The sequence below is a fragment of the Lutra lutra genome, chromosome 17 (genome assembly GCF_902655055.1).
Source record: "Lutra lutra chromosome 17, mLutLut1.2, whole genome shotgun sequence".
NCBI lineage: Eukaryota > Metazoa > Chordata > Mammalia > Carnivora > Mustelidae > Lutra > Lutra lutra.
In genome coordinates this window covers 751,562-776,374 of record NC_062294.1, presented here as the reverse complement: position 1 = coordinate 776,374, position 24,813 = coordinate 751,562, and the positions used below count along the sequence as shown (strand labels likewise).

Sequence of the window (24,813 nt, the reverse complement as noted above, 5' to 3'; positions counted from 1 at the left end):
GGCATGTGGGATGGAGTCTGGTCTGAAGCGAAGGGACACGTGTGTCTGGATGGCTGTCAGCCTCTGCCGCGACAAGGTGGGAGGCATGCAGCGGCGGGGGGAGGGCGCAGCATGTGGGTGGGTTCTGTGTTGGAAATCCCAGCTCTGGCACATAGTAGGCACATGAGTGTGGACAAGCACCGTGACTTCTCTGAGTCTGTTTCCTCATCTGTGAGACGGGGACAGTACAGCCCTTGCCGGATGGTCACGCAGACACGCCAGTCCAAGCCCAGCGTCTGCTGAGAGCCGGCGTCCTGGCCAGGCCACATCAGCTGCTGTGTCCTTGCGCAGCAGAGAGCAGAGAGGAGGCAAGCTCTCCTGGGACTCACCGGGGCTCTGCCTCACACCCTCATCTACCCTAACTGCCTTGCCAAGACCCCACTTCTTAACATAAGGGACAGTTTGAACACAGGAACTCGGGGGGCAGGGAGGATACAGTCAGTCCATGACCTCATGTGGCATATGCCTTGTTCACGTGTCTGTGTACTCACCACTCACCCCCTGCACGCCCCCCGCTCGCCGATCTGCAAGCCCTGAGCTCCAGGAGGGCGGGGCTCTATGTCTGTGTCTGGAACGTGCCTGGGGACATGGGGGCATCTGCACACCGGCCTTCTGAACTGGTCTTGTGAACTGCCTCGAGGCCAAGGGGAGGCCGTGGAAACACTGAGGGCCATGAGGATTTACTGTGCCTGGTGGACACCCTCCCTCGGGGGTCCTCTTGGTGCACTTGGGGGCCAGAGGCAGGAACACAGCCCCCGTGGCCATGCTGGGCAGGTGCTTCCGCTGGCTCAGAGCCAGGAAGTTTACATGAAGTGCTTCCTTGTTCCCACCCCCTTTTAAGATGATTTATAGTGGAAAAAAAAAAAAGATGATTTTATCACAGTTACACCCGGTTACACAGGGACCACCCTCCCCTTTCTGCCCACAGAGGTGGTGCTGCTTCCCTCCTGCACGGCCTCCACCAGCGTCCCTGTCCCTGTTGCTCCTGTGGTGGACACACCGAACTCTCTCTCCTTCCAGCCGTGCCCTTCCTGTACCCCATCCCTCCTTCCGAGACTCGGTCATAGACTTGGTTAGCTCAACGTTTGCAGGGAGTGGGCACCTTGTAGATGTGTCCACGGCTGTGAGTCTGTAAGTGCTGCGGGGAACGGCCCTCCAGGATACCATGATCTCTCTGCCTCTGCTGCGTGTCTTCCCGTGTTCTCTGTATGGTCACCCTTTCTCCTGATCCCTTTCCTGTGTGACTGTCCCTCTCTACGCCCAAACTCTCCCTCCCTTGTTCAGATCTCTCAAAGGAGCGCATGCACCAGATAATTTGCCGGTGTCACCTTCCCCCCCCGGGGATGGGCGCTCCCACCTGTCGGGAGGGGGTGCCCGCGAGGAGTGGGAGCGGGACGGATGCTGGGATCTGACTCTGGCTTCCACGGGAAAGGGCAGCAGGGGCGCAGCGGGGACTATCTCAGGCAACTGCCGTGAAGTCGGGGTGTCCGGGGCGCCAGGGGGTGGCTGGCTCCGGAGGGAGTTCGAAGGAGAACGGAGCGGGGTGGGACGGGCGCTGGGAAGGAAGGAGGAGGCTGTGCAACCGGACTCCAGTCTGCTGGGACCCACAGCCCTGCAAGCTGGAGACCAGGAGCCCCGACTCCCGTCTGCTGCGCACTGGCTGCCAGTCTGTGGTCTGGCTGTGTCCTCGCAGCCAGAGGGCGAGGGAGCTCCCTGGGGTCTGTTGTCAAGGTAGGAAGGTCCCTCGGGGCCTAAGCACCTCCCAAAGGTCCCCCTGCTGAGGGCCAGGAGTTCCTCAGCCTTCTGCGCCCTCCTCAGCACCTTGGGCGTTAGGTCGCAGCCTGAGTTCTCGGGGACACCCACGTTCGGTGCCAGACCCGGCGGCACCGCTGTCCCCGGCCGGTCCCCGCGGGCGAGTGAGCCGGCGGCCTGCAGTTCGGGTCGGCCTCGTCGGCCCCGGTCGGCCCCGGTCAGCCCCGCTCCGCTGCACACCCGGAGCAGCTGCGGCCTCAGCGCCCTCCCGCACCCTCCCCGCACCCCGCGGCCGCCCGCCGTCCGTCTCCCTCCCGACAGGACCTCCGGCTCGGCCCGTCCCGTCTTCCCTCTGCCCTTTCCGCCGCTCGGTCTCTCTGCCCCGCGTCCGGAGGGTTGGCCCCAGGGCAGCGCCGTCCTCGCGGGAGCCCCGCACGCCCGCACGCCGGAGTGACCTGGGCCGTCGGGCTGTACACGGCCTCGCGCGGACGCGGTCGCTGACCCCACGGGAGCCCCCGGCCCCGCCCGGCCGCGCCCGGAACCCGCCTCCGAGGAGCCGCACGCGCGGGGGGACGCGCTCGGGCGCCGGACGCGGTTGGTGCGCGCGCAGCCGGGCTTCCGGTTCCGGCCGCGGACGGGCCCGAGGAGGCGCGGGAGGAGGAGGAGCGGGCGCCGGGCCAGCCGAGGTAGAGCCGGCCGCCCCCTGGGCCCCGCGGGTGTCCCCGCCCCGCCCCCGTGGCCGCAGGTGGCTGGCCCGTGTGGAGTGCGGGGACCCCGCCCGAGGCGCGGCTCCGGGGGCCGTGCGGGCGCGGGCGGGCGGGCGGCCTGCGGCCCCGGTGAGCGGAGCCTCTCGTGCCGCGCGAAGTCGGTTCTGTTCCGCGGGCGCGCGAGTGTGGGGTGCCCCTGCGCACGGGGTCCGGCGGCTCCTGGGCCGGGGGTCTGGGGACAGGCACTCCGAGGCCCTGTGAGCAGCCCCTTCTGGGAGGCGGGGGCCGTGAGCCCCGGGAAGGGGCGGGAAGTCGGGGCCCCAGAGGGGAGGCGTGTGAGCCCCCGGCCGGCGCGGGGGCGCTGGGACGCGACCGCTGGGACGAGAGGGCCCTCTTCCAGGCTGGCCTGGGCAGTGGCGGGGACGCCGGCCGGGTGCGAGCTCCGTCCCTCCGGACGGCCTTCGGAGCCGGCGCCTCGCTGCCTAGCACGGAGGCGGGCTTAAGCGCGCGTCTGTCCCTTTGGGCGCGGAGTTTGATGTCGTGTCCGTGGGTGCCCGTGCCTTAAAAATACGACCTTGAGACCAGCCCCCGAAACCGGAGGCCTGGTGTGGACATGAGTGCCTCCCAGCACGCGGAGAAGGTGGTCCTCGTGCACCCGGGCCGCCGGGGCAGCCGACCACAGGACGTGGTCTTTGCGGCTGGCCACCGGCCGTACGGCGGGTCTTGTCCTGACGGTCGGCGCGGAGGCTAACGGGAGGAGCCGACGCGGGGTGTGCGCTGAGTCCGAGTCCGCAGGGGCACCCCCGTGTCAGGGAGGCTTCCTCGAGGCGCACATGCTCTGGCGGTCTGCCTGGGTGGCCAGGCTCCTGCGGAATCCGAGGGCAGCGTGTGCCCCCTGGGAGAAGGCGGGGCTGGCCCAGCTCCCCAAAAGTCAGGTTTCTGTGGTGTGGGCCGAGGCTCTGACGTTGCCGCACGCGGCGCTGCTTACCCTGGGCCGGGCACGTTGAGAGCAGTTACGTGAAGCGGGCGGCTGACCGGGAGAGCCCATGGTCCAACTGCATGTCCTTAGTGGCCGTTCCCTCCAGGCCGTGGCACTGGCCGTGACGGGAACCCCATGACCACGGGAGGCCCCCGTGGTCGGAGGGTGGGGCTCTCCTCAGGGGGTTTCTTGGTCTTTCTGGACCGGGAGGTGTTCGCGAGGGAGACACACAAGTCCTCTGCCCTCAAGAGGTTGGTACTTGTGCCTGTTCAAGGCGGATCCTGATCCTGATTGTGCCTGTTCAAGCCAAAATGAAGATGTCGCTCTGTTCTGTGTGTGAAGGAGTGAGTTCTGGGTCACAAACCTGAGTGACTTGGAGCTGTTTTGAAGGGAGGGCCCCATGCCCCCACATGTTTGCTGGGAGAACAAATTAGGGCAGCCTCTTTGCAGGGGACTCTGACCGTGTTTACCCAAATTAAGTTATTTTTGTTGTGAGGCCCCCGGTGAGCACTGGGAGGGCCTCAACCCGGGAACCACCCACTGTGAGCTCAGGAGCCCCCACATTGGCTCAGCGTCCTTTCCTGCCCCCCCCAGCTGCAGCCCCGCTGCCCCTCCCAGGAGGGCGTGCCTGCAGCATCCGCTCCCGGCTGGTCCCTCCAGCAGATGGCCGCAAGCGTGTGTGCGTGTGCAGTGTGTGTGCCGCAGGCCGGACGTCACTGGCCGCACAGACGTCTGTGAACCAGGAGTTCCAGCCCGGAGGAGACTGCTGTTCTCCCCTGCTGTCCGCTTCCCCCGTTTGAGAAATCGGAGAGCTACAGACGCTTACAAACCCGTAGATCCACCATCCAGAACAAAATTTTTTGTTTTTTTTCTTTTTTGTGCGAAAGAAAATACTAATACTGAAGTTCAAGCATCTCCAGTTTTAAGAAACAAGTGACATTTATTAGGCTTTTAAAAAGTTGGATTATGAAGGTCGTACATGCTCATTTTTCGAAAAACTGGAGAAGACGGGGACGTGCTGAGAAAACTCGGACATCCCCTGCACCCTGTGACTTCCGAACACCGGGGGGGTTACCTGCCCGTGCCTGGAGCTCTTGCAGGACACGGCCTGGCGGCCAGCTCGTGCCCTCCCCGCTGACCTCCGTAGACCCCATCTGGACCCTTTGGAACCAGTTCTCGGTATCAAATGGTGCTGCCGTGGACCTCCCCTCTGTGCATCTCTGATTGTTTTCTGAGGGTACATTTTAAGGAGAACAACCTGGGAGCAAAGGGCTTGTATTTTCTGAGGTTTTTAAATTTTGTCTTATCCTGGAAGTGATACTGAATTACCCTTTGGGAGGGCCAAGTTGGTGCCCTCGTCAGAGGGGCCCCCCGGGTCCTGGGGGCAGCCTGGCTGCCAAGGCCTCTTGGTTGACTCAGGTGTCAGCCTCTCCGGGCAGCTCCCCATCATGGACACTCCTTGCCACTTGTCCTACGGCCGAATGGGAGTGTGGGGGGACCCGCCAGGCCTGGGCTTGGATGGCCGGTTCTCCCATCATCTTGTGGTGTCGGGCAGGGGACTTTCCCTCTTGGGTTCTCTGGGGTTGTTGCTGTGACCACCTCTCGCAGCTTCCACCCCCAGCCCTGCTTGCGGAGTCGGCCGAGGCCCCACAAGGGAGGAAGATGGGCGTAGCCCTGTTTTCCAGTTCTGTGTGGCCAGCGCCGGGCTCCAGCTTCTCACGGCTGCCGTCTGGCTCAGGATGGTGCTGCTTCTCGGGCCCCGGCAGACGCAGGCGGCTTGCTCCCCTCTCCCAGTGAGGAGGCAGGAGGTGTCTGTGCTTTGAGACCCTGGAGGGGAGGCCCCCCCGCCCTGGGAGACCTGGACCGGGCACCACCTCTCCCAGGAGAGGGCTGGGAGAAGCAGCTTTTCCGGCAGCCGGGCTGCCCTGCTCCTTAGCACCCCAGAGGACACTGTCCACTCCACCGCACACCCCGGGACGTCTCCGTCGTACTCTCCCCAGCAAGAATCCGGCCAGAGAGGCTGGTAGCAGGTTTTCTAGTTGCACACTCTGTTTAGTTTTCCGCGCCGCTGTAGGGGAACAGGAGGGTCTGCAGGAAGTGGGGACAGGAAACCTGGCAGGCTACGCTGCTTTGCCCCTCGCCAGCTCTCTTTCTTCCCGAAACTGGCATGTCTGACGCGCTCATGGCATTACTGTTTCCTTACCGCGTGTCAGGTTTCTTTATGCTAACAGAAGTCCGGAGATGTGGAACCAGCCCCCAGTCCACCTCTGAACCCTGTGTGGGGGTCAGGACAAGGGCGCGGAGAAGTGGTAGGACACCGCGGCTCCAGAAGACCGCCTCCCTCATCTGGGAGTGACGTGGCTCTGGTGCATCTGAGGGCTCGCCGTCCGGTGGGGGCTGTGGGGCGTTGAGGAATATTTGCCCGGCACCTCGGAGCAAGGAGCCGCAGCTGAGAGGGTCCTCGGAGGCCCGCGGGGTCTGCTGCGGTGTGGCCGGCCTGCACGGAGACTGTGTGGAGCCCCAGCTGCCCCAGAGCCAGCGTGCTGAGCAGCCCGAGTTCAAGGCATCACCCTGTTCCGGCAGCTCCCCCTGCCCTGGAGCGTCTGTCTGGTTAGGTAATTATAGAGCGTTGTGTATAATCTGTTGTTAAATTAAGAACAGAGAACAAAACTGTTTAGTACGCATAACAAACAATAACACATTAGTGTCCCCCCCACCCCCCAGCAAGTTTCTGGGAGAGAGAAAAAAACGTGGATCTCTGGGGGAGGGGGCGTGGGAGACTGAGCCTGAGCCCGAGGGAGGCAGCAGGGGAGCCTGGCCCCTGCCTGCTCAGGCGTTCCTAAGCATCTCTGTTCTGCTGGGCCTGCCGCAGAGGGGACAACACTTACAGCTTCTGTTCTGCCACTCACGGCTGGCAGGTGTCCTGTTGGCTGGTGGCATTCACACGTGCTGTCTGGGGTCCCCGGGGCCTAGCTGCCCCTGGGAACGGTGGGTGTGCAGTCATGAGCTGACGCAGCTGCCGGCTCTGGTGTGCTTGGCTGGGGGAGGGAAGCCCCAGGCTGGGCTCCGTCTGTGCCCGCCTGCTGGCTGAGCAGTTTCGAATTTTCTTTTGCGTGAGCTAGGGTCAAAGGTGGTCTCCTTGTTTACTGAACAGGGTGGTTGAAGGCCAGGTTGAGAGGCACAAACATGGCAGAGGGTGGGAGGGGCATCTCACTTGCCGTGTCAGATGGTGCTCATTAGAAATCCCTGGGGAACACGTGAGCCCAGAAAGGGGCTGAGCCCAGGGAGGGAGGCGCAGTGACCCCGCGCACCAGAGGTGACGGTGGGGAAGAGTGAGCCGACCAGAGCGGACGGTAGTTACTGACCTTACCGGCCGGCCTGGCTCTGGGAAGGAGTCTTCCAGTTCTGCTGGAGGCAGGGTCCAGCGTGTCTGTGGGCCCCCGACTCTGGAGTGGAGCTGTGCCTGCAGAAGCGATCTGGAAAGTGTGCGTCTGTTCCTGTTAGCTGCCGACGCTCATGGCTGTCCCTGTGAGGTGCTGTCCCCACGCAGGACATGGGCACGGAGCCAGACCAGCCCGCAAAGGCCGGAGCTTCAGACCCACTGCAGGAGGCTGCCTGGCCCTGCCTGGCTCTCCCTTGCCTTGGCACTCAGGACATTGCCTTCGAACGCCGGCTGGCCACAGCCCCTTTCAGCAGGCTCTTCCTCCTGGCCGGCCGCACCGGGCGGTTATTTTAATAGTTAGACTAGCAGGGGAGAGGGAGGAGTCCCGATTGAGCTTAAAGCTGGACTGACACTCCCAGGACATGTCCGCTCACCTGTGTCCCCACATGCCCTCCCTGTGGGGGGTGCGTGGAGCAGAAGTGAGCCACATGTCTGGGCTTGGCCCGTGTGTGGACAGAAAAGGGGTGCTGAGCCGTCCTTGGGGCTTTCCCCTCTTGGCTAGTCATTTTCCAGCTCAAAACCATTCTTCAGGGCGTCTGGGTGGCTCAGTGGGTTAAGCCTCTGCCTTCGGCTCAGGTCACGATCTCAGGGTGCTGGGATCAAGCCCCGCATCGGGCTCTCTGCTCAGCAGGGAGCCTGCTTCCTCCTCTCTCTCTGCCCGCTGCTCTGCCTACTTGTGATCTCTGTCTGTCAAATAAAAATAAAATCTTTAAAAGAAAATAAAAACCATTCTTCAGAATTTACTTTAAGGGCACTGAATTCGCCTTTCCTTGGTTTTACCGAGTTTCATTGTTTTAGCATCTTGACTGCTTTTGAAGTCCATCCCTGAGAGGAGACGGGAGCTGGAATGTTGGGCCGTGAATGGACCCGGAAGCTGTCACATGGTGGCCTCGCCTTCTGCCTGGGGAGGTTACCTCAGGAGTGCAGTGGGCGCGCTCTGTCGGGTGGGCAGAGGTGAGAACAGACGGGTGACCATGCTTGCTGTTCCTCTCTTCCGGCCCCGCCCCAGGTCCATCAAGCTGGCGTGATGCTGCCCCATCCCGTGATGTCCTTCCCACGCCTGCTCTGTGCTCTGGCCTCCCAGCGGCTGGCCCCCTGGAGAGGCAGCGGAAGCAGCCCCCTGCACACCACCCCAGCCGTCTGTGCTGACGGGAGCGCCCCGGTGTACACCCGCGCCCTGGCCTTTGCGGACAGGATTGCTCTGGTTGACCAGCATGGCCAGCACACGTACAGGGACCTTTACAACCACAGCCTGCGCCTGTCCCGGGAGCTGTGCCGTGTCCTCGAGCGTGCTGATGGGGACCTCCAGGAGGAGAGGGTCTCCTTCCTGTGCTCCAACGACGTCTCCTACGTGGTGGCACAGTGGGCCTCATGGATGGGCGGAGGCATTGCTGTCCCCCTCTACCGGAAGCACCCCCAGGCTGAGCTGGAGTATTTCATCCGGGACTCCCGGAGCGCTGTGGTCCTCGCCAGCCAGGAGTACCTGGAACTCCTGCACCCGGTGGTCAGGAAGCTGGGGGTCCCCCTGCTGCCCCTCCCACCCACGGTCTATGGTACGGCCCCTGAGGAGCCTGGGGCGTGGGGGGTGCCTGAGCGGAACTGGAGAGACCGAGGCGCCATGATCATCTACACCAGCGGGACTACGGGGAGGCCCAAGGGCGTGCTGAGCACTCACGGCAACATCAGGGCCATGGTGAGTGCTGGGGGCCAGGGGGGTCTGCAATACCGGGGCCCCTGGGGGGGTCTGTCCTGCCTTTCCCAGGCCACCACCTGAGGCTGCCCCCGTTCTAATGGCCCTCCCTAAAGCCTGTGGCCGGAAGTGGCCACCAGTCCTTCAGAACTGTGGGATGGGCTCTGGGAAAGCGGGGCCTCCCCCGAGGGCTCCTTAGGGCTCCGTAGCCAGCAAAGAACAGTGTGGCCCGTATATGATGCTGAGGGTTTCAGAGGCAGCAGCTGGGGTGCAGACATTCAGATGCAGGTTCAGCACTGAGAACCAGCCTTCTCTCCAGATCTGAGTGCAGGACTCAGGTCCCGTGTTCGGGTGCTGTTCTCGTGTTCCAGGGCTCAGCATCTCAGCCGAGCTCCCCAGCTGCTTTACTTACCTGCCATTTCTGTCCTCTCTGCTTCCAAAATACATGATCCAGACTCTCGTTCTCTAGGAGCAATAAAATAGGAGACGCTCAGAACCAGAGGTGAGGTGTGAGGTCAGTGCCGTTGAGTCTCAGCGGCGGGGTAAACTGAGTCCGGGCTGACTGCAGCCATGGCATCATTGGTAGGTTCTCTGTGTCTCCTGTAAGACGTACCTCTTGTCTGCAGAGACCATCTGCTGCCCAGTGCCTGTGAGGGTGCATCTGTCCCTGTGTTTGCCCGCAGTGGTCGTGGAGGCTTGCAGGCATCCTCACGGGTAACTTTCAGAAGATTCCAGTGGACGTGTTTCACGGTGCATCTCACTCAAAGCTCAGGACGTGGTGGGAACCCACCTCCGGGTGCTGTGACCGTTCAGCTGGGGTGAGGGAGGCGCCGAGTCAGGAGGCAGAGTAGGGTGGGCGCTCAGATTCAGGCCTGGACCCTGCAGACGCCTGGAACCCCAGGGCCCACTGGAGCTGGGATCATGCCTCTGCCTGCCTGGGAACGGGGCCACCGAGAGCGCATGTGGAGGCCTTGGGGCCCCCACATCAAAGCTCTGACCGTGTCCAGTTCTGTTCTTGGACCTGGAGGTCTGCAAACGAGCCAGTAGACCCTGGGCACATGGCCGCCGTCCCCTCCAGATGCTGTGAAGGGCTGGCCAGCAGAGTGCGAGCCTCCCGGCTTGTCTCCCCGGCTGCGGAGGCCCTGGCTGGCCTGGCGGCTTCCATCCCGTCTGAGGCTGTGCTATCATCCCACAGGTGACGGGGCTGGTCCACAAGTGGGCGTGGAGTAAAGACGACGTGATTCTCCATGTCCTCCCGCTGCACCACGTGCACGGCGTGGTCAACAAGCTGCTGTGTCCACTCTGGGTGGGGGCCACCTGTGTGATGCTCCCTGAGTTCAGCGCACAGCTGGTAAGTCGGGGGTCAGGCTCGTGCCGTGGCTGGATCCGGGTGCCCGTGGACCAGCCGCCTTCCTCGGTGGTGTCAACTTTGCCAGCTGTGTGAGTCCCTGTTGCTGCTCTGACAAATGATCCCAGACTGGGAGAGCCTAAAACAACACCCAGACTTCTGAGAGTCTTGGGGAGCGAACGTTGGAGTGTGGGCGGGGCTGCCTGCGTCTGGAAAGGCCGTTTCTTGCTGCTTCTGGCATCCCGCGGCCCCGTGCCCTTGCCTGTCAGCCGCCTCACCACAGCTCTGTCCGCCGCATCTGCACCCCGTGAGCACAGGGATCCGTCTGCGCGGCCAGGGCACCCTGCTTTCTCACACGCCTTAACCGCGCCTGCAGAGTCCCTTTGCCCCACGAGGTGGCGTATCCACATGGATTAGAACAGGACGTTTTGGGCCCATTGCTCAGCCAAGAACACCAGCTTTCCTTTGTTCTGGAGCAGGAGGTGCAGCTGGGGGCCCTTGGTTGGTCCCCAATGTGTGCGTTTTTGTAGCGTGATGTTCCTTCCCCTCCCAGTCAGCCCGGCGGGGCAGCCCCCCGGGTCCCCCGGTGGAACAGAGCACAGTGATGACGAGGCCACTTTGCAGGGAAGACAGACCTGGCCAGGTGCGGACCTGCCACTGGACTCTGAGCCTCGGTTCCCCATCTGTGGTGGTTGAGGCCGGGCTCCACACAGACGCCCCAGGAGAAAGCGGCTGGGCCTGTGTCCTGGGAGGGGCCGCCCAGCACGGCTGGCTGACTGCGTTCGCAGAGACGCTGAAGCATGGCGCTTTGAAATGTGCGTTGACTTTTGCTACAATTTCTGTGATGAACATAGCTTTTAGTCACAGGGAAGATGTTGAAAAAGAACGGTTAGGTCATGTCGTGCTACTTTTCAAAACACCAAATAGCCAGATCGCCAAGGTGAAGAGCCCAGGGCACCCCCGAGGCCAGGCTCCTGGTGTGGATTGGTGGCTGTGTGGGGGCTGTCCCACAGGGGCGAGCCGTCCCCAGCCAGAGGAGACCGAGCTCGCCCTCTGGTGGGTGCTCACCCAGCACTCCAGCTGCCTGAAGGCTCCTGACCCAACGGACAGTCTGTTAGGGAGAGCGCCCAGGTTCCCTGCCCGGCAGCCCTCCCGAAGGTGCCTCAGGGTCCCTGGTCTCCAGTGTTCAGCAGCATCCACCTTCCTGTCTGCCGTAGGCCCCATCCTCCCCTCGCAGCCCAGAGCCTTAATCCACACGTGTGTCCAGAGTGAGGCTCTGGGGGCGGCTGGCCTAGACCCAGCTCAGCCGCGCGCAGCAGCACAGCCCAGGCAACCTTCTGCCTCTCTGACCCTCGGTCTCGGCCTCTGGGGAGGAGGATCAGCGTGAGCGCTGTCCCGGGGATGTGCAGGAGCGCCCAGCACGCAGCAGGGGCATCGCAGCTGACACGGACACCTCTCCCAGGAAGACAGAGCATGGAGAAGGGGACCCTTTCTTCTCTGGCGGCTGCTAGAGTTTCAGTCCAGGAAGAGCTCGCCTCGGATGAGCCAGTGAGCCTGTCTTCTGACGGCCGGTGGTAGGAGTTAGAGAAGGAGCCGCTGTGGACTGGACAGAAGGGGTGGAGGCCCTCAGGTCCAGGTGGTTGCTTCGGACCTGTCCCAAGAGCCCAGGGCACGGCTCCAGGAGGGCTCGGGGCCTTCTGTCCGCCCCTTCAGCCGCCACAGCTCCGCCTCCAGCGCGCGTCTGTTCCTGAGCAGCAGAGTCCCGAATGGTCTTATGTGGACAGAGAATCTGTGGCTTGCAGATGCCCTTTGGGGCAGCAGGCTGGGGCGCTGTCCGCTTTCTAGACATAAAGTCCTCCCAGCAGACGTGATGTGTGACCCTCCCCCCATGCACACGCCCCTTCTTGGCAGGGCTCTGACCCAGGGCCCTGCTCTCCCCAACCCTGACCGGATGGATGGCTGCCCTGACCTGGACGAGTGGCCAGCCTTTCTCGGGAGCCACTGCCGTGCTGCCCAGGGTCCCCCGTCCTCGGCTTGGTTTGAGAGGCAGGAAGAGGGAGGGGCAGAACCAGATCTCTGGAGACCTAAGCTTCCAGGTTCCCTTTAAACAGAGGGAGAGGCTGACCCACCCTGACTTGCAGCCCCAGTGGCTGACAGCCGACAATGGCCGATGTTGTGAAAGTCCCCATGTCCCAGCTCCTGATTTGGGAGTGACGTGTGTGCTCCTGGTGGGGGTGGCAGGGACACCCTTCGGGGCAGCAGTACGAGACCAAGCAGATCTTTTCTTCCCCAAACCACAGACCCAGGAACCACAGAGAAGGAACAGGAAGAAAGCGCTGCCCCCCCCTCCCAACCCAAGCCTGGTCTCCCCCCAGGCAACTCAGCCCGCTAGCCCGGGCCTCGTCTCCGAGGGCGCACCGTGTCCCCTTGCCTCTCTCCCCCTCCCCTTCCGACACTCGAGCCTCTCTTGCAGTAAATGTGCCCACAGCCGTGATCCCCGAGGCCACTGCCCTCCTCACCTCAGTCCCGCTTCTGCCCCTACATTGGTCACCACCTCTGGCCAGGTGTCCTGCACATCCCACTCCCCCTAGGATGTCGCTCCTTCTGTTCGTGGGGTGTCCCGAGGTCGTAAAGGAGTGCAGGGTCTGGGCGTTTGTGGGTGAGTGGATGACACGTGGACACCTCTTGCTGTGTGAGCAACAACAAGGGCACACTGGTGGGTAGCCGGCTCAAAACCTCGGTGTGCCGTCTCAATACGTTGTGAGTGTGTGGATTTGTGGCACAGGCATTCAGCCGTGGAGGGGTGCAGTTGTTGGTTTAATAAGTTTTTTAGTACCAAGTAAAGAAGCAGTGTAAGTAGATACAGTGTAACACAGCTGTCCACTTAAAATCCATCCTCCTTGAAACAGTAACTTCCCTGCAAAGGTCTGGGCGTGCACACATTTGTGTCTGTGAACGTTTGTGCGTTTTCTCAGTTCATTCTGTGCGTCCGTCAGCAGGATGAATTCTAAGGTTTCAGAGAGGCCTCAGGTTCTGAGGGGATCTGGAAACGCTCAGCGGTTGTCCGTGTAAATTAGCAGCGACAGCTTCTTTGCTTTGTACCGTGTGGGCTTAGGAGACGGTTCGTAGCTTCTGAGGAACTTTGTGTAAGGTGGGGCCAGGTTTCTGCGGTGGCAGTAGACGGCCTGGGGTCCTGGGCTGTGGGGGTCTCCCCGCTGAGCCCGGCATGGGCCAGCTATGGGGTGACAGGCTCTCCGTGGCCCATGATCGGGCCTCGTGAGATGGCCTTGACATGAGGGCAGGCGGGGAGGTGGGGGGGCCAAGTGCTGCTGTCATAGCCTGCGGAACATGCCAGCTGCTGATGAGGGCGTGTCCCTCCTGTGTCTCTGTGGATTCCCTCTGGTTGACGCCCCAGGATCTCCACCTCTGGCCAAGAGGGCAATTTCTGCCAAAGGCACTAAATCAGGGTGGTGCCATGGGACCTCCTGGGAACCTGCCTGCTGGGCAGAGGCTGTGCCGGCTGCCCCAGAACCCTGGTCACATGGGGTTGGGGCTCTCAGGGGCTCAGCCATGTAGGCTGCTGGGGTCCCCACCCCTGCCTAGGACACTCTCCCTGGCATAACCATGCTGCCCCAGGAGACCTGTGACCCCAGACCAAGTTCATTCTGGGATCTGAGCAGTGGGCATCTTGGTGGGGTTGGGGGGTGTTCTCAGGCTGAATGTACATCAGGGTTTCTGCAGAGTTGGGGGGAGGGGGGCAGAGCGCACGACACTCCCATAGTCTCAGGTCGGAGCCGTAGTGTGGGGGCTTCTCGGGCAGGGTGTACCCACAGACCACAGGAGCCGGGGCCTCATTGCCCACTTTTGGCTGGAGTACCTCAGAACACAAGAACAGCTTTCTGTGTTGTTTAGGATTGCCAAAAAACGAGTGATGGTTTGACCCTTGGGGTCACTGTGTTCAGCTGGTTAAGCCTTCCCTTTGGTCCCCCACCTGCCTAGCAGAGCTGAGACCTGAGCTCTCTTTCCCGTCCTGGTGACGGAGCAGAGCGTAGTGGGGAGAGGGTGAGTGAGAGAGGTGCCCGGGGCCCTCGCAAGGCTGCCTCCGTGGTGGGTGGCGTCCCGGCTCAGCAAGTTTGCAAGCTCACACGGGTTCCTGTGGGCAGCCTGATTTGGGAACCACTGTCTGATCTGCTGTGGCAGCTCACGGCACAGTAGGGCTTTGCGGTCCGGCTGCCTCAGAAGCGCTCTTGCCAGTGAGAGGCAGGCTCTAGGGGGGCTCACTCTCAGCACGGAATCCCGAGGTGGATGAGTGTTAGTTTCCGGGGGGTTGGGACAGCGGGGAGGAAATGTGGCATTTCAGGACAGCCGCTGCCCCCTTTGCTGACTTGGGTGAATGCCAGGACAGGCGCCCTCAGGAGGTGTCATCTGGTTGTCACCTGTGTGCTGGGGGTCAGAGGCCAGGCTGGAGGACCACAGCACCAGTCAGCACGTGTTCCCTCCTTCCTGTAGCCTTGAGTGCAAAGCCTGGGGACCAGATGACGGCTCCCCAGAGTGGATGGACAGTTTGTGGGGCCTGTCCTCCCCCATCTTGTACCAGACAGCCTGTGAGGGAGGAGCCCCCCCACCATGGTACCTCCCCTGGGATGTGGGAGTCTGTCCCGTTGTGTGTCCTCTTGTCCACATGCTCCTGGCAACAGGTGAGACCTTGGTGGACAGAACGAGGTCTGGCCAAAGGGAGGGTGTTGTCGAAGCTCATCAGACCAGGAGCTGGCAGGGTCTGCACACAGGTCAGCCACACACGTGAGTGCCACGTGACGTTGGGCCACCTTAGCCAGATCAGGATGGCCACACTCTTTTCAGCTACCCTTATCCCAAGGCCACATCTTCCCCAGTGACAGGCAGCGCCAATTTGGCGGACCCATGTGTCTTTACAAGCCAGTGGGAAGTAAGAGGCTACCCAGAATTTCCAGCAAATCTGCATTCCAGAGCTTGGGGGGGGGGGGGTCCCGCAGAGATCAGTGCCATGATGTGTTGGGGGAGAGGGAGCGGCGGGTCAAGCTCATGGCCACACCTGGGCCACAAGGGCCCTGTCAGGCAGCTGTCCTGTCCCCACGGATTCCGTCTTGCTCGCTGCTCTGTACACTGTGATCTGGAGCTGTTAGCTCTCTTTCTTCTCCACTCAGCTGCAGGAAGCTTACCACACCCATTTTTTATCTTCGCTTCTCGTTTCTCTGCTCAGTAATAAGAAAGTGGGCTTGTGTTCACCTAAGTGAACTTCCTCAGTCATACCAAATGTTGGTTGAACATCAATTCGTAATATCTTCTTGCTAATAAATATTAGTTCATTTCTGTGCTTGGGAAGAATTGTACCGTATCAGCTTAGGGGCCTTTAGAGAGATCACCTAATCTAACCCCTTCATCAAGTCTTAAAACTTTCTAAAGTCGGTTGTCTCAGAGCCCTGCGAGAGCGATGACTGCCGCACACCGTTACCTGGCCTCGGTGGCTCCAGGCTCAGGGTCGCTCTTGTTTCGGCTGGAAACGTCATCTCCTGTGTTAGGTCAATCGAAAGGAACCGCGGGTGTCAGATGATTTCTGCATCCCTGAAGCTAAGGATGCTTTTTCTTAGAGTTGTGACAGCGCCGGCATCATGGAGCGACGAGCCAGAACCCCCAATGTCAGGTGTCACCAGCAGGGTCCTCAGTGCCAGGGCTGCCCATGGCCTCCAGTGTGTCGGGCTTGGATCCCCGTGACGCCCGGCTCCTGCTGGGTGTGGCTTCACCCGCAGGCTTCCCTCTGCATCTTCCTGGCGTGTTTTGTTTAAGAGGTCGCGCTTCGTGTCCTTTTGCAGATTGCATCCGGATGTTGTCATTTAACATGTTCCCTGTCCCTTATATCCCTTGAGATTTGGTGGCTGGCTTGAGAGATGGGATTCAGGTTCCCATTTTGTGGTGGTGAGGGGGAGACTTCCTGCTGGCGGTGGCCCACCTGCCTAGCAGTCCCGCAGGGCACCTGCCGTCCGCACTCACTGACGCTCACTGCGAGACCTCAGGCTCAGGGTCTGAACGGCGGGGACGCTCGCTTCCGTGGACGATGATCTGTGCACGTTCAGGCGTATGTGCATCAGGCACGTGCCGCATCTGCCTTTACGCCTGTGCCCCCTGTGCTGCTGTCTGCACCCAGGTGAAGACAGAGGACATTCTCCTCTCACTGAAGGTCCTCTCCTGCCTCAGCACCCCTCCCCCGCATCCACCAGAGCTGATGCTGGCCTGGCTCTTGTCGCCATGGATACGTTCCGCGTACTCCTTGTGTGAATGAACACGACAACACGTGCTCCCTTGTGCCCTGCAGCTCATGGCGCTGCACTGGGATTCATCCTGTGCTACGTCGCTTGTCACTTGGTCTTTTGTGTTGCTGTGTTGTGTTCCATCGCTTATCCCTGCTGCCACAGAGGACTTTGGGTTGTTTCCAGTTTGGGGACATTATGAATAAAGCTGCTGTGGACATTCTCATCAGGATCTCTCTGTGGGTGCTTCTCCTGGGTCTGTGGCTGCCAGTGCCAGACACTAGCTGGGCTGGACCAGCAGACTTCTCCAAGACAGCGAGGGTGGGGCTTGCTCCCTGTTGCTCCGTATTCTCATCCACACTTGGCATTGTCCGTCAGGTCCGCGGGTGTGTTTTCGCTTCCTTTTGTTGAGGTGTGGTGCGCATGCAGTGTGACTCACGGATCTCAGTGTGTGGTTCACACCAGCTTGGATATAAAATGTTCCTGGCCCGCCGGAAGGTCTTTTGTGCCTCCTTCCAGCCACCCCACCGAAGACCGCCACCTCGTTGCACGCTCTTACTCTAAGGCAGCTGATCTGTTTCTGAAGCTTGTGTGGGATGGACCCACGGCGACTGTGCTTCTGCGTCTCGTGCGTCCCCATAATACCTTTGAGGTTTGTCCACATTCACGTGGCAACAGCTGATTCCTTCTCATGACCAAGGGTCCCGCAGCTGGGCATCGCTACTGTTGCTGGACATTTGGGATGGTTTCCGTTTCGGCTTTCGGAGGAAAGCTGCCAGGAGCATTCTGTGGAAGTCTCTTTGGAGATGTATATATTCATTTCTCTGGGGTAGACACCAGGGGTAGGATTACCGGGTCGTGGAGTCATGTGCGGTTAACTTGAGAAACGGTCAACTCTCGTTTCTGTTCTGTGCTTCTGTCCGCAGGGGCAGGGGCCAAGGGCTCCAGCCTGCCAGCGCTCAGCTGCTCAGACTTGTTACATTTCAGCCGTCCTCCCGGGTGTGCGGTGCCCTCACTTTTGTTACAAAATCTGCGTTTCTCATGAGCACCTTTCTGTGTGCTTGTTGGTCATTCGGAGGTCTTCTCAGATTGCGCCGTCTCTTTGTTACCGACCTGTAGTGTTCTTCACGTTCCGGATGGAAGGCCTTTGTCAGAATGACGCACTGTGGATCTCCAGTCTGGTTCTTGTTTCGCAGACCAGTGTCTTTTAACAGTGTCTGTGATACAGAGAACTTTCACTTTCGAAGCACTGATTTGGAAGCGATAATGGTGCGGCCGTCGTTGACTTACCCGGAGCCTTGGGGAAGGCATTAACATTTCACGGTTAAGTGTGATGGTAGCTGTTGGTTTTGTAGATGCCGCCTGTTAGCTGGAGGACGTGCCTGGCGCCTCCTTGTCTGCCGAGAGCTTTTACCTTCGAGGATAGAGTATTAGGTGGCCGTGTCTGCTGTGGTGATCACGTGGCATCTTGTCCCTTCGTTTGTTGTGTGTTTCCTCCTGTCACTGTGCTCTGCTCACACACTCCTTCCATGTTTCCAGCTTCCTCACCTGGCAGCCCTGCGGCAGACATCCTAGGGTTGGGATGTACTGTCGTTTTCTGTATTGCTAGATTTCCTTTGCTGGTCTTTTGCTCAGGCTTCTGCACGTGTGTTCGTGAGGAGCGCGGTCTGCTGCTCTTTCCGGACCTTCTCCCTGGGCTCCCGTGTCGGCAAGGCTCCCTTGGGAAGGGCTTCTTCCTGAGCTGGTTGGCGTGAGGCCAAAACTCTTCCTCCCTTGAGTGTCTGCTCGAGCTCGCCGTGGAAGCCATCCGGGCCAGACCTCTCCAGGAAGGCTTTTAGTTAAGGGCTCGATTCCTTTAACAGATACAAGACTTCTAACGTTTATATTTTGTTTCTTGTGTCTGTCTCGGTAAGTTTTGCTTTTTAAAGGAAATCGTCCATCTCATCACAATTGTGAAATTCAGTGTAAGAATTCTCTCCTTGTGCGTTGAGTGCCTCTGGGGTCTGTGGCGATGTCTCATGTAGCTCCAAGTGGGTGGTCTACGTTTCCCATGTAGCTCCGAGTGGGTGGCCTGCGTTTCCCATGTAGCTCCGAGTGGGTGGTCTGCGTTTCCCATGTAGCTCCGAGTGGGTGGTCTGCGTTTCCCTTGTAGCTCCGAGTGGGTGGTCTGCGTTTCCCTTGTAGCTCCGAGTGGGTGGTCTGCGTTTCCCTTGTAGCTCCGAGTGGGTGGTCTGCGTTTCCCTTGTAGCTCCGAGTGGGTGGTCTGCGCTTCCCTTGTAGCTCCGAGTGGGTGGTCTGCGTTTCCCTTGTAGCTCCGAGTGGGTGGTCTGCGTTTCCCATGTAGCACCGAGTGGGTGGTCTGCGTTTCCCATGTAGCTCCGAGTGGGTGGTCTGCGTTTCCCTTGTAGCTCCGAGTGGGTGGTCTGCGTTTCCCTTGTAGCTCCGAGTGGGTGGTCTGCGTTTCCCTTGTAGCTCCGAGTGGGTGGTCTGCGTTTCCCTTGTAGCTCCGAGTGGGTGGTCTGCGTTTCCCTTGTAGCTCCGAGTGGGTGGTCTGCGTTTCCCATGTAGCTCCGAGTGGGTGGTCTGCGTTTCCCATGTAGCTCCGAGTGGGTGGTCTGCGTTTCCCTTGTAGCTCCGAGTGGGTGGTCTGCGTTTCCCTTGTAGCTCCGAGTGGGTGGTCTGCGTTTCCCATGTAGCTCCGAGTGGGTGGTCTGCGCTTCCCTTGTAGCTCCGAGTGGGTGGTCTGCGTTTCCCTTGTAGCTCCGAGTGGGTGGTCTGCGTTTCCCATGTAGCACCGAGTGGGTGGTCTGCGTTTCCCATGTAGCTCCGAGTGGGTGGTCTGCGTTTCCCTTGTAGCTCCGAGTGGGTGGTCTGCGTTTCCCTTGTAGCTCCGAGTGGGTGGTCTGCGTTTCCCATGTAGCTCCGAGTGGGTGGTCTGCGTTTCCCTTGTAGCTCCGAGTGGGTGGTCTGCGTTTCCCTTGTAGCTCCGAGTGGGTGGTCTGCGTTTCCCATGTAGCTCCGAGTGGGTGGTCTGCGTTTCCCTTGTAGCTCCGAGTGGGTGGTCTGCGTTTCCCTTGTAGCTCCGAGTGGGTGGTCTGCGTTTCCCATGTAGCTCCGAGTGGGTGGTCTGCGTTTCCCTTGTAGCTCCGAGTGGGTGGTCTGCGTTTCCCATGTAGCTCCGAGTGGGTGGTCTGCGTTTCCCTTGTAGCTCCGAGTGGGTGGTCTGCGTTTCCCTTGTAGCTCCGAGTGGGTGGTCTGCGTTTCCCTTGTAGCTCCGAGTGGGTGGTCTGCGTTTCCCATGTAGCTCCGAGTGGGTGGTCTGCGTTTCCCATGTAGCTCCGCGTGGGTGGTCTGCGTTTCCCTTGTAGCTCCGAGTGGGTGGTCTGCGTTTCCCTTGTAGCTCCGAGTGGGTGGTCTGCGTTTCCCATGTAGCTCCGAGTGGGTGGTCTGCGTTTCCCATGTAGCTCCGAGTGGGTGGTCTGCGTTTCCCTTGTAGCTCCGAGTGGGTGGTCTGCGTTTCCCTTCTTTCCTCTTGGCCGCTGTCGTGTCAGAGGGTTTTCTCTAATGCACCTGTGCTTCCTGTGTGCTTGACTTCTGTCCGTTCCTTCCTCCTTTATCTTCACAACGCGTCGTCGCTGTTGTCGCTTGAAGCAGTCAGGAGCCCGTAGCGCCGACACTGACTGCCAGGCCTCTCCTGTGGCGCGCCCCGTGTGCTCCTCTCAGCCGTGCGCTTGTTGGCTCGGCTCACCAGTCTCCCAGCTTCCCTCCAGTGGTCGTATCATGTTTTTCTTGCAGCTCTGTCCAGCTGTGATTCACACACCCTGGAAGTCACTGTTGCAAATGATTCAGTGATTCTTCATAAATCTAGACTTGTCCGCCGTTGTCTCACTCCCTGCTCCCATGCCACCCCTGGTGACCGCCGTCAGCCTGTGTCTCCGCACAGTCCCTTTCCTGGACAATGCATGTGTGCTGAGTCCTACAGCTTGCAGTGTTTTATGTCTGGCTTTCTTCTTTCTGCAGAACATCTTAGAGTTTCACCCACGTTGTAGGATATGGGGCAGTGGTTGCCTTTTTGTTCCTGAAGAGCACCCCGTTGTGTGGGCACGTGCGCTCTGTTTGCCCAGCAACTGTCTCGCGGGCTGTGGGTTGCTTCCAGTTTGGGTCTGTTAAGAATAATGCTGCTGTGAAAATTTGCACCCAGGCCCTAGTGTGGACATGTTTTCATTTACCTTACAGAGATATGCAGTGATGGAATTGTCAGATTATAGGGCAAGTTTATGTTTCGTATTTTAAGAAACTTCCAAACGATTTTCCACAAGGGCTGTTGTTTACATTCTCACCAGCAGTGTGCAAGGACCCTAGTCTCTCCACATCAGACCAGCCCTTATTCTTGTGTTAAGTAATTGTTCCAGTTCTAGCAGACAGGAGGTGAGATCTGCTGTGCTTTCAATTTGCATTTCTTTTTCTTTTTTAAAGATTATTTATTTGAGAGAGAGTATGTGAGCAGGGAGGGGCAGAGGGAGAGGGAATCTGAAGCAGAGTCTGTACCGAATGCAGAGCCCAACATGGGGCCTGATCTCTGAACGCTGAGATCGTGACCTGAACCAAATCCAAGAATTGGACACTTAACTGACTGTGCCACCCAGGCGCCCCTTGATTTGCGTTTCCTTAATGAGCAGTGATGCTGAGCGTTTTTTCACGGTCTCAGTCGCATTTCTCTATCTTCCTTGGTGAGATCTTCAGACGTTTGCCCATGTTTGTGTCAAGTTATTGATCTCATTGAATCGTCAGCCTTCTGTGTGCGTTCCACACGTCAGTCTTTCGTCAGATGGATGTTTACAGGTGTTTTCTCCCAGTCTGGTTTGTCTCTTCATTTTCTTAATGGTGTCTTCTGAAACACGTGATTTTAGTTTAGGTGAAATCCATTGTATCAGTTAATTTCATAGATCATGCTTTTGGTGTGATATCTGAGAAATCTTTGCTCATCCAAAATCATGGAGATTTTTTCCTAGAAGTTGTCTAGTTTGAGCTCATGCATTTAAGTCTCTGGTTCACTTTGGGTGAATTTTTGTGTCTGGCAAAGGTCTGGAATCCGTCCCTCTGCAGGTGGCTGCTCAGTCCCCCTTGTGCTGTCTGTTGGAAAGATCAGTCTTTCCACAGCTGAAGTGAGGGCTCTCCCTCTTGTCCAAAACCAATCGGCCACAGGGCGCCTGGCTGGCGCAGTTGGCTGAGTGTCTGACTCTTGGGGTTTTTTGTGTTTTGGTTTTTGGCTTTTTTTTTAAAGATTTTATCTATTTATTTGACAGAGATCACAAGTAGGCAGAGAGGCAGGCAGAGAGAGAGGAGGAAGCAGGCTCCCTGCGGAGCAGAGAACCCCATGTGGGGCTCAATCCCAGAACCCTGAGATCATGACCTGAGCCAAAGGCAGAGGCTTTAACCCACTGAGCCACCCAGGCACCCCGTGACTCTTGGTTTTGGCTCGGGTCGTGACCTCAGGGTTGTGAGGCTGAGTCACCCGAGGCTCAGCGCTCAGCGGGGCGTCTGCTTCTCCCTCTCCCTCTGCCCCTCCCCCATGGTCACTCGCTCATGCATGCGCTCTCTCTAAGATAAATAGATACACAGAGTCTTTACAGACAGACAACGGGCTGTGCAAGTGTTGCTTATCCTGGGCTCTGGTCGGTCTGTTGATCTGGGGCTCTGGCCTTCCAACGGCACCGTGCCGCTGTGGTCACTCTTATCTGGAGCAAGGTCAGGAGTTGAGAGGTGTGAGTCCTCCACGCTTACTCCCCCTTTCACACTCCTCTTGGCTCTCTTGGGTCTCTACCCTCCCGTGTGAGCGCCAGGTCAGCCGGTCAGTTTCTGTGCCAGGGCTCCATGGGGATCTGGGGGGCACGTTGACGCTGCAGCTCAGGTTGGGGAGATGCACTGTCTGGTCTGTGTCGAGGCCACGAGCCCACAGACGTGGGGTGTCCCTGCCAGGCCCACAGCTGGGCCGTGTCGTGCTTCCCCTGTGGCCCGCGTGTTGCTTGCTTTGCTCTGTCTTGTCCTGTCCTCCTTCTGCGTGGACCTTTTCCGTGAGCCTGTGTCTCACCGTTTCTGTCCTTTCTTCTGTGCTGCCCCATCTGCGTCCTAGTCTGTCCGGTGAATTCCTGACTTCAGATGACACGTCTCTGGTTTTGTAATGGTTCTCTTTTGTATTTCCACTTCGCTGATGAAACCCTTGATTTTCCCTCATTTTGTTCATCTTTTCTACAAAATTCCAAGGCCTGTTTGTTGTAATGACTTGAATCCCTTGTCTGATTAACTCCAACATCTGGATCTTCTGAGGGTCGGCCTCTGTTGACTTTTTCTCCATAATCATGGGCCACTTTTTCCTGTTTCCCTACATACTTTGCAGTGCGACAGTGCTGATTGTTGTCTTTTAAAAATGGTATTATTTCCCCTGATACGCCCGCCCTCCACGCAACCCTTCCTCTTAAGGGTCAGGGTGCATGGGATTGGCCCCTCGAACACTTTGGAGCGAGGTCTAGTCACCGGAGGCTCACTCGGCAGTGATGTGGTGAAGACAGAGTGGGATACCGCGCCAGTGTCTCTCGGACTGGGGGGATACCTGCCAACAGGGAGGTCTCGGGGCATCTCTGTATGGACACAGGGAGCATCTGCTACCCAACAAAACACAGAAGGCACGTGGTTTTTTCTCACCTCACCGGATGGTCATGCGTCCAGTATCTCCGCATGTCTGCTGGGGCCGGGCCCAGGGCTGACCCGCAGGCTCACCACTGCCACCTGGGAGAGGGGGAGGTGCGTCACCTCTCCTGACAGCAGACCTGAGGCTGGAGCCGTGCCCCTACTCTCTCCCTGCAGACTGTCCCCCCTCACACGTCACCCCGCAGCCAGACACCAGTGTCCGGCACAGGGGACTCCCACGGGAATGACCAGAGTCACTCAGGTGACATGCCTCATTGTGGGAGCTGCGTCCGGGGCCTTTAAAGCTGAGGGAGGGGGGCGGTCTCTGTTCGGGGAACTGCGCGGGAGCCAGCCGTGTCTGTCCGCATCGGAGCCTGTGCGAGTTTTCTCACGTCTCCCTGTATCCCTCCTGCTTCCTTTCTAGGTTTGGGAAAAGCTCTTAGGTGGTGAGAGCCCGCGGATTAACGTGTTCATGGCGGTGCCCACGATCTACGCCAAGCTGATGGACTATTACGACAGACAGTTCACCCTGCCTCACGTCCAGGCTTTTATCCGCGCAGTTTGTGAGCAGAGAATTAGGTAAATGGAAGCGGCCCCTCTCCTGCCCCAGAGGCCTTAGAGGGCAGCTGACATCACATACGTTCAGCCGAACAGGCCCAGGTGGTAGGAAGCAGTATTTTCCAGCCTTTAAAGCTATAGCGAGCTGCGTTTTCTGCGTGTCTGTCCGTGTTCTGTCTCTCTCTGCGTCTGTCTCTGTCTGTCTCGTGGTCCAGTTGGAAGGACGAGGGCTCAGGCCCCCAGTTCTGGCCCTCGAGCCCCCATCCCCCATGGACCGCCCCCATCCCTACCCTGCCCCTCGAAGCCCCATTGACAGACATGTGCTGGACCTTCCGGGCCCTTCCGTGGCCTGGGGCTTGTTCTGCTGTCTCTTACAAGCCCACAGGCACAGCGCCCTTTGGCCTGATTCTTCCTCGGGTGTGAGCCCTGAGACCGTGCACACGAAGGTGGGTGGCTTGGTGACTTCTACTGGGACCAGAGCCACGTGACACGCGTTCCGTGGCAAGCACAGCCTCTCACGGCACATAGAGCACGCGGCCTGGCTGGTGTGAACGGGCCGCACTCGGTGTGGTGCGAGTGACCGGTGTCACATCGCGAGCCCACCAGCTGCCTCGGTGCTCGGCTCTGGGCTGTCTCCGTGGCTGCTCCTGCTCCGCAGACCTGGAAGCAGTTTACCCACAGACCGAATTCTTACTGTCATAGCTGTGGTCTAGGGCCGCTTACAGACTGCGTATTCGTCGTGTGCAAAGAACGCCTCCAAAGACCCTAAAATTGTTTTTTTTACTGTGGTTACCTGTTCCTTTTGAAGACCTGTTTTGCTCAATGACGCCCCCACAAACTCTGAAAACAACAGAGTTCGGGTTTAGCCGCAGGCGGGCGTTCTCGTCGTGAGCTCGGGGACACTGGTGTTGGGTGGAGAGTGCGGCGCTGTCCAGCCCAGGGCTGGCTGCAGGAAGCTGAGGCTGCCTCTCTTGTGCTCATAGGTTGATGGTCTCAGGGTCGGCCGCCCTGCCCCTACCCGTGCTGGAGAGGTGGCAAGGCATCACGGGCCACACTCTGCTGGAGCGCTACGGCATGACGGAGATCGGCATGGCCCTGTCCAACCCCTTGACCGCCGCGCGTGTGCCAGGTACAAGCAGCCTCCTGGCTGTGTCCTCGTCCTCAGCTGGGCTGGGCCGGGCCGGGGAGGACGCTGCCTTGCCGGGCCAGGGAACTTCCTTGGGGCGGCTGTGGCCTGTCCCTTGTGGGCACTCACATTTTTCCCACATGGCCGGTCAGGGATAGGACAGAAAGGTGTCCTTGAAACCAGTGTCCTTCCCCGGTGACA

The 24,813-nt window shown here is 59.4% G+C and overlaps 1 protein-coding gene across 11 annotated transcripts in view; it reads left to right on the top strand.

Annotated features, from left to right (window-relative positions):
• Positions 1-2,344: 2,344 nt before the first annotated feature.
• The window catches only part of ACSF3 (acyl-CoA synthetase family member 3), a 63,781-nt gene continuing 41,312 nt past the window's right edge, over positions 2,345-24,813 (top strand). For 4 of the 11 annotated variants that reach the window (XM_047710107.1, XM_047710114.1, XM_047710112.1 and 1 more), the window contains exons 1-5: positions 7,718-7,803; positions 7,929-8,612; positions 9,805-9,960; positions 23,353-23,507; positions 24,470-24,615. In XM_047710107.1, coding sequence (XP_047566063.1) covers positions 7,801-7,803; positions 7,929-8,612; positions 9,805-9,960; positions 23,353-23,507; positions 24,470-24,615 — 1,144 coding nt within the window. In that variant the 5' untranslated portion in view covers positions 7,718-7,800. Of the gene's footprint in view, positions 2,478-2,516; positions 2,628-3,227; positions 6,093-6,181; positions 7,804-7,928; positions 8,613-9,804; positions 9,961-21,849; positions 23,191-23,352; positions 23,508-24,469; positions 24,616-24,813 lie in introns of those variants that run through there. The other 7 variants (XM_047710115.1, XM_047710108.1, XM_047710111.1 and 4 more) reach the window with 7 other exon arrangements.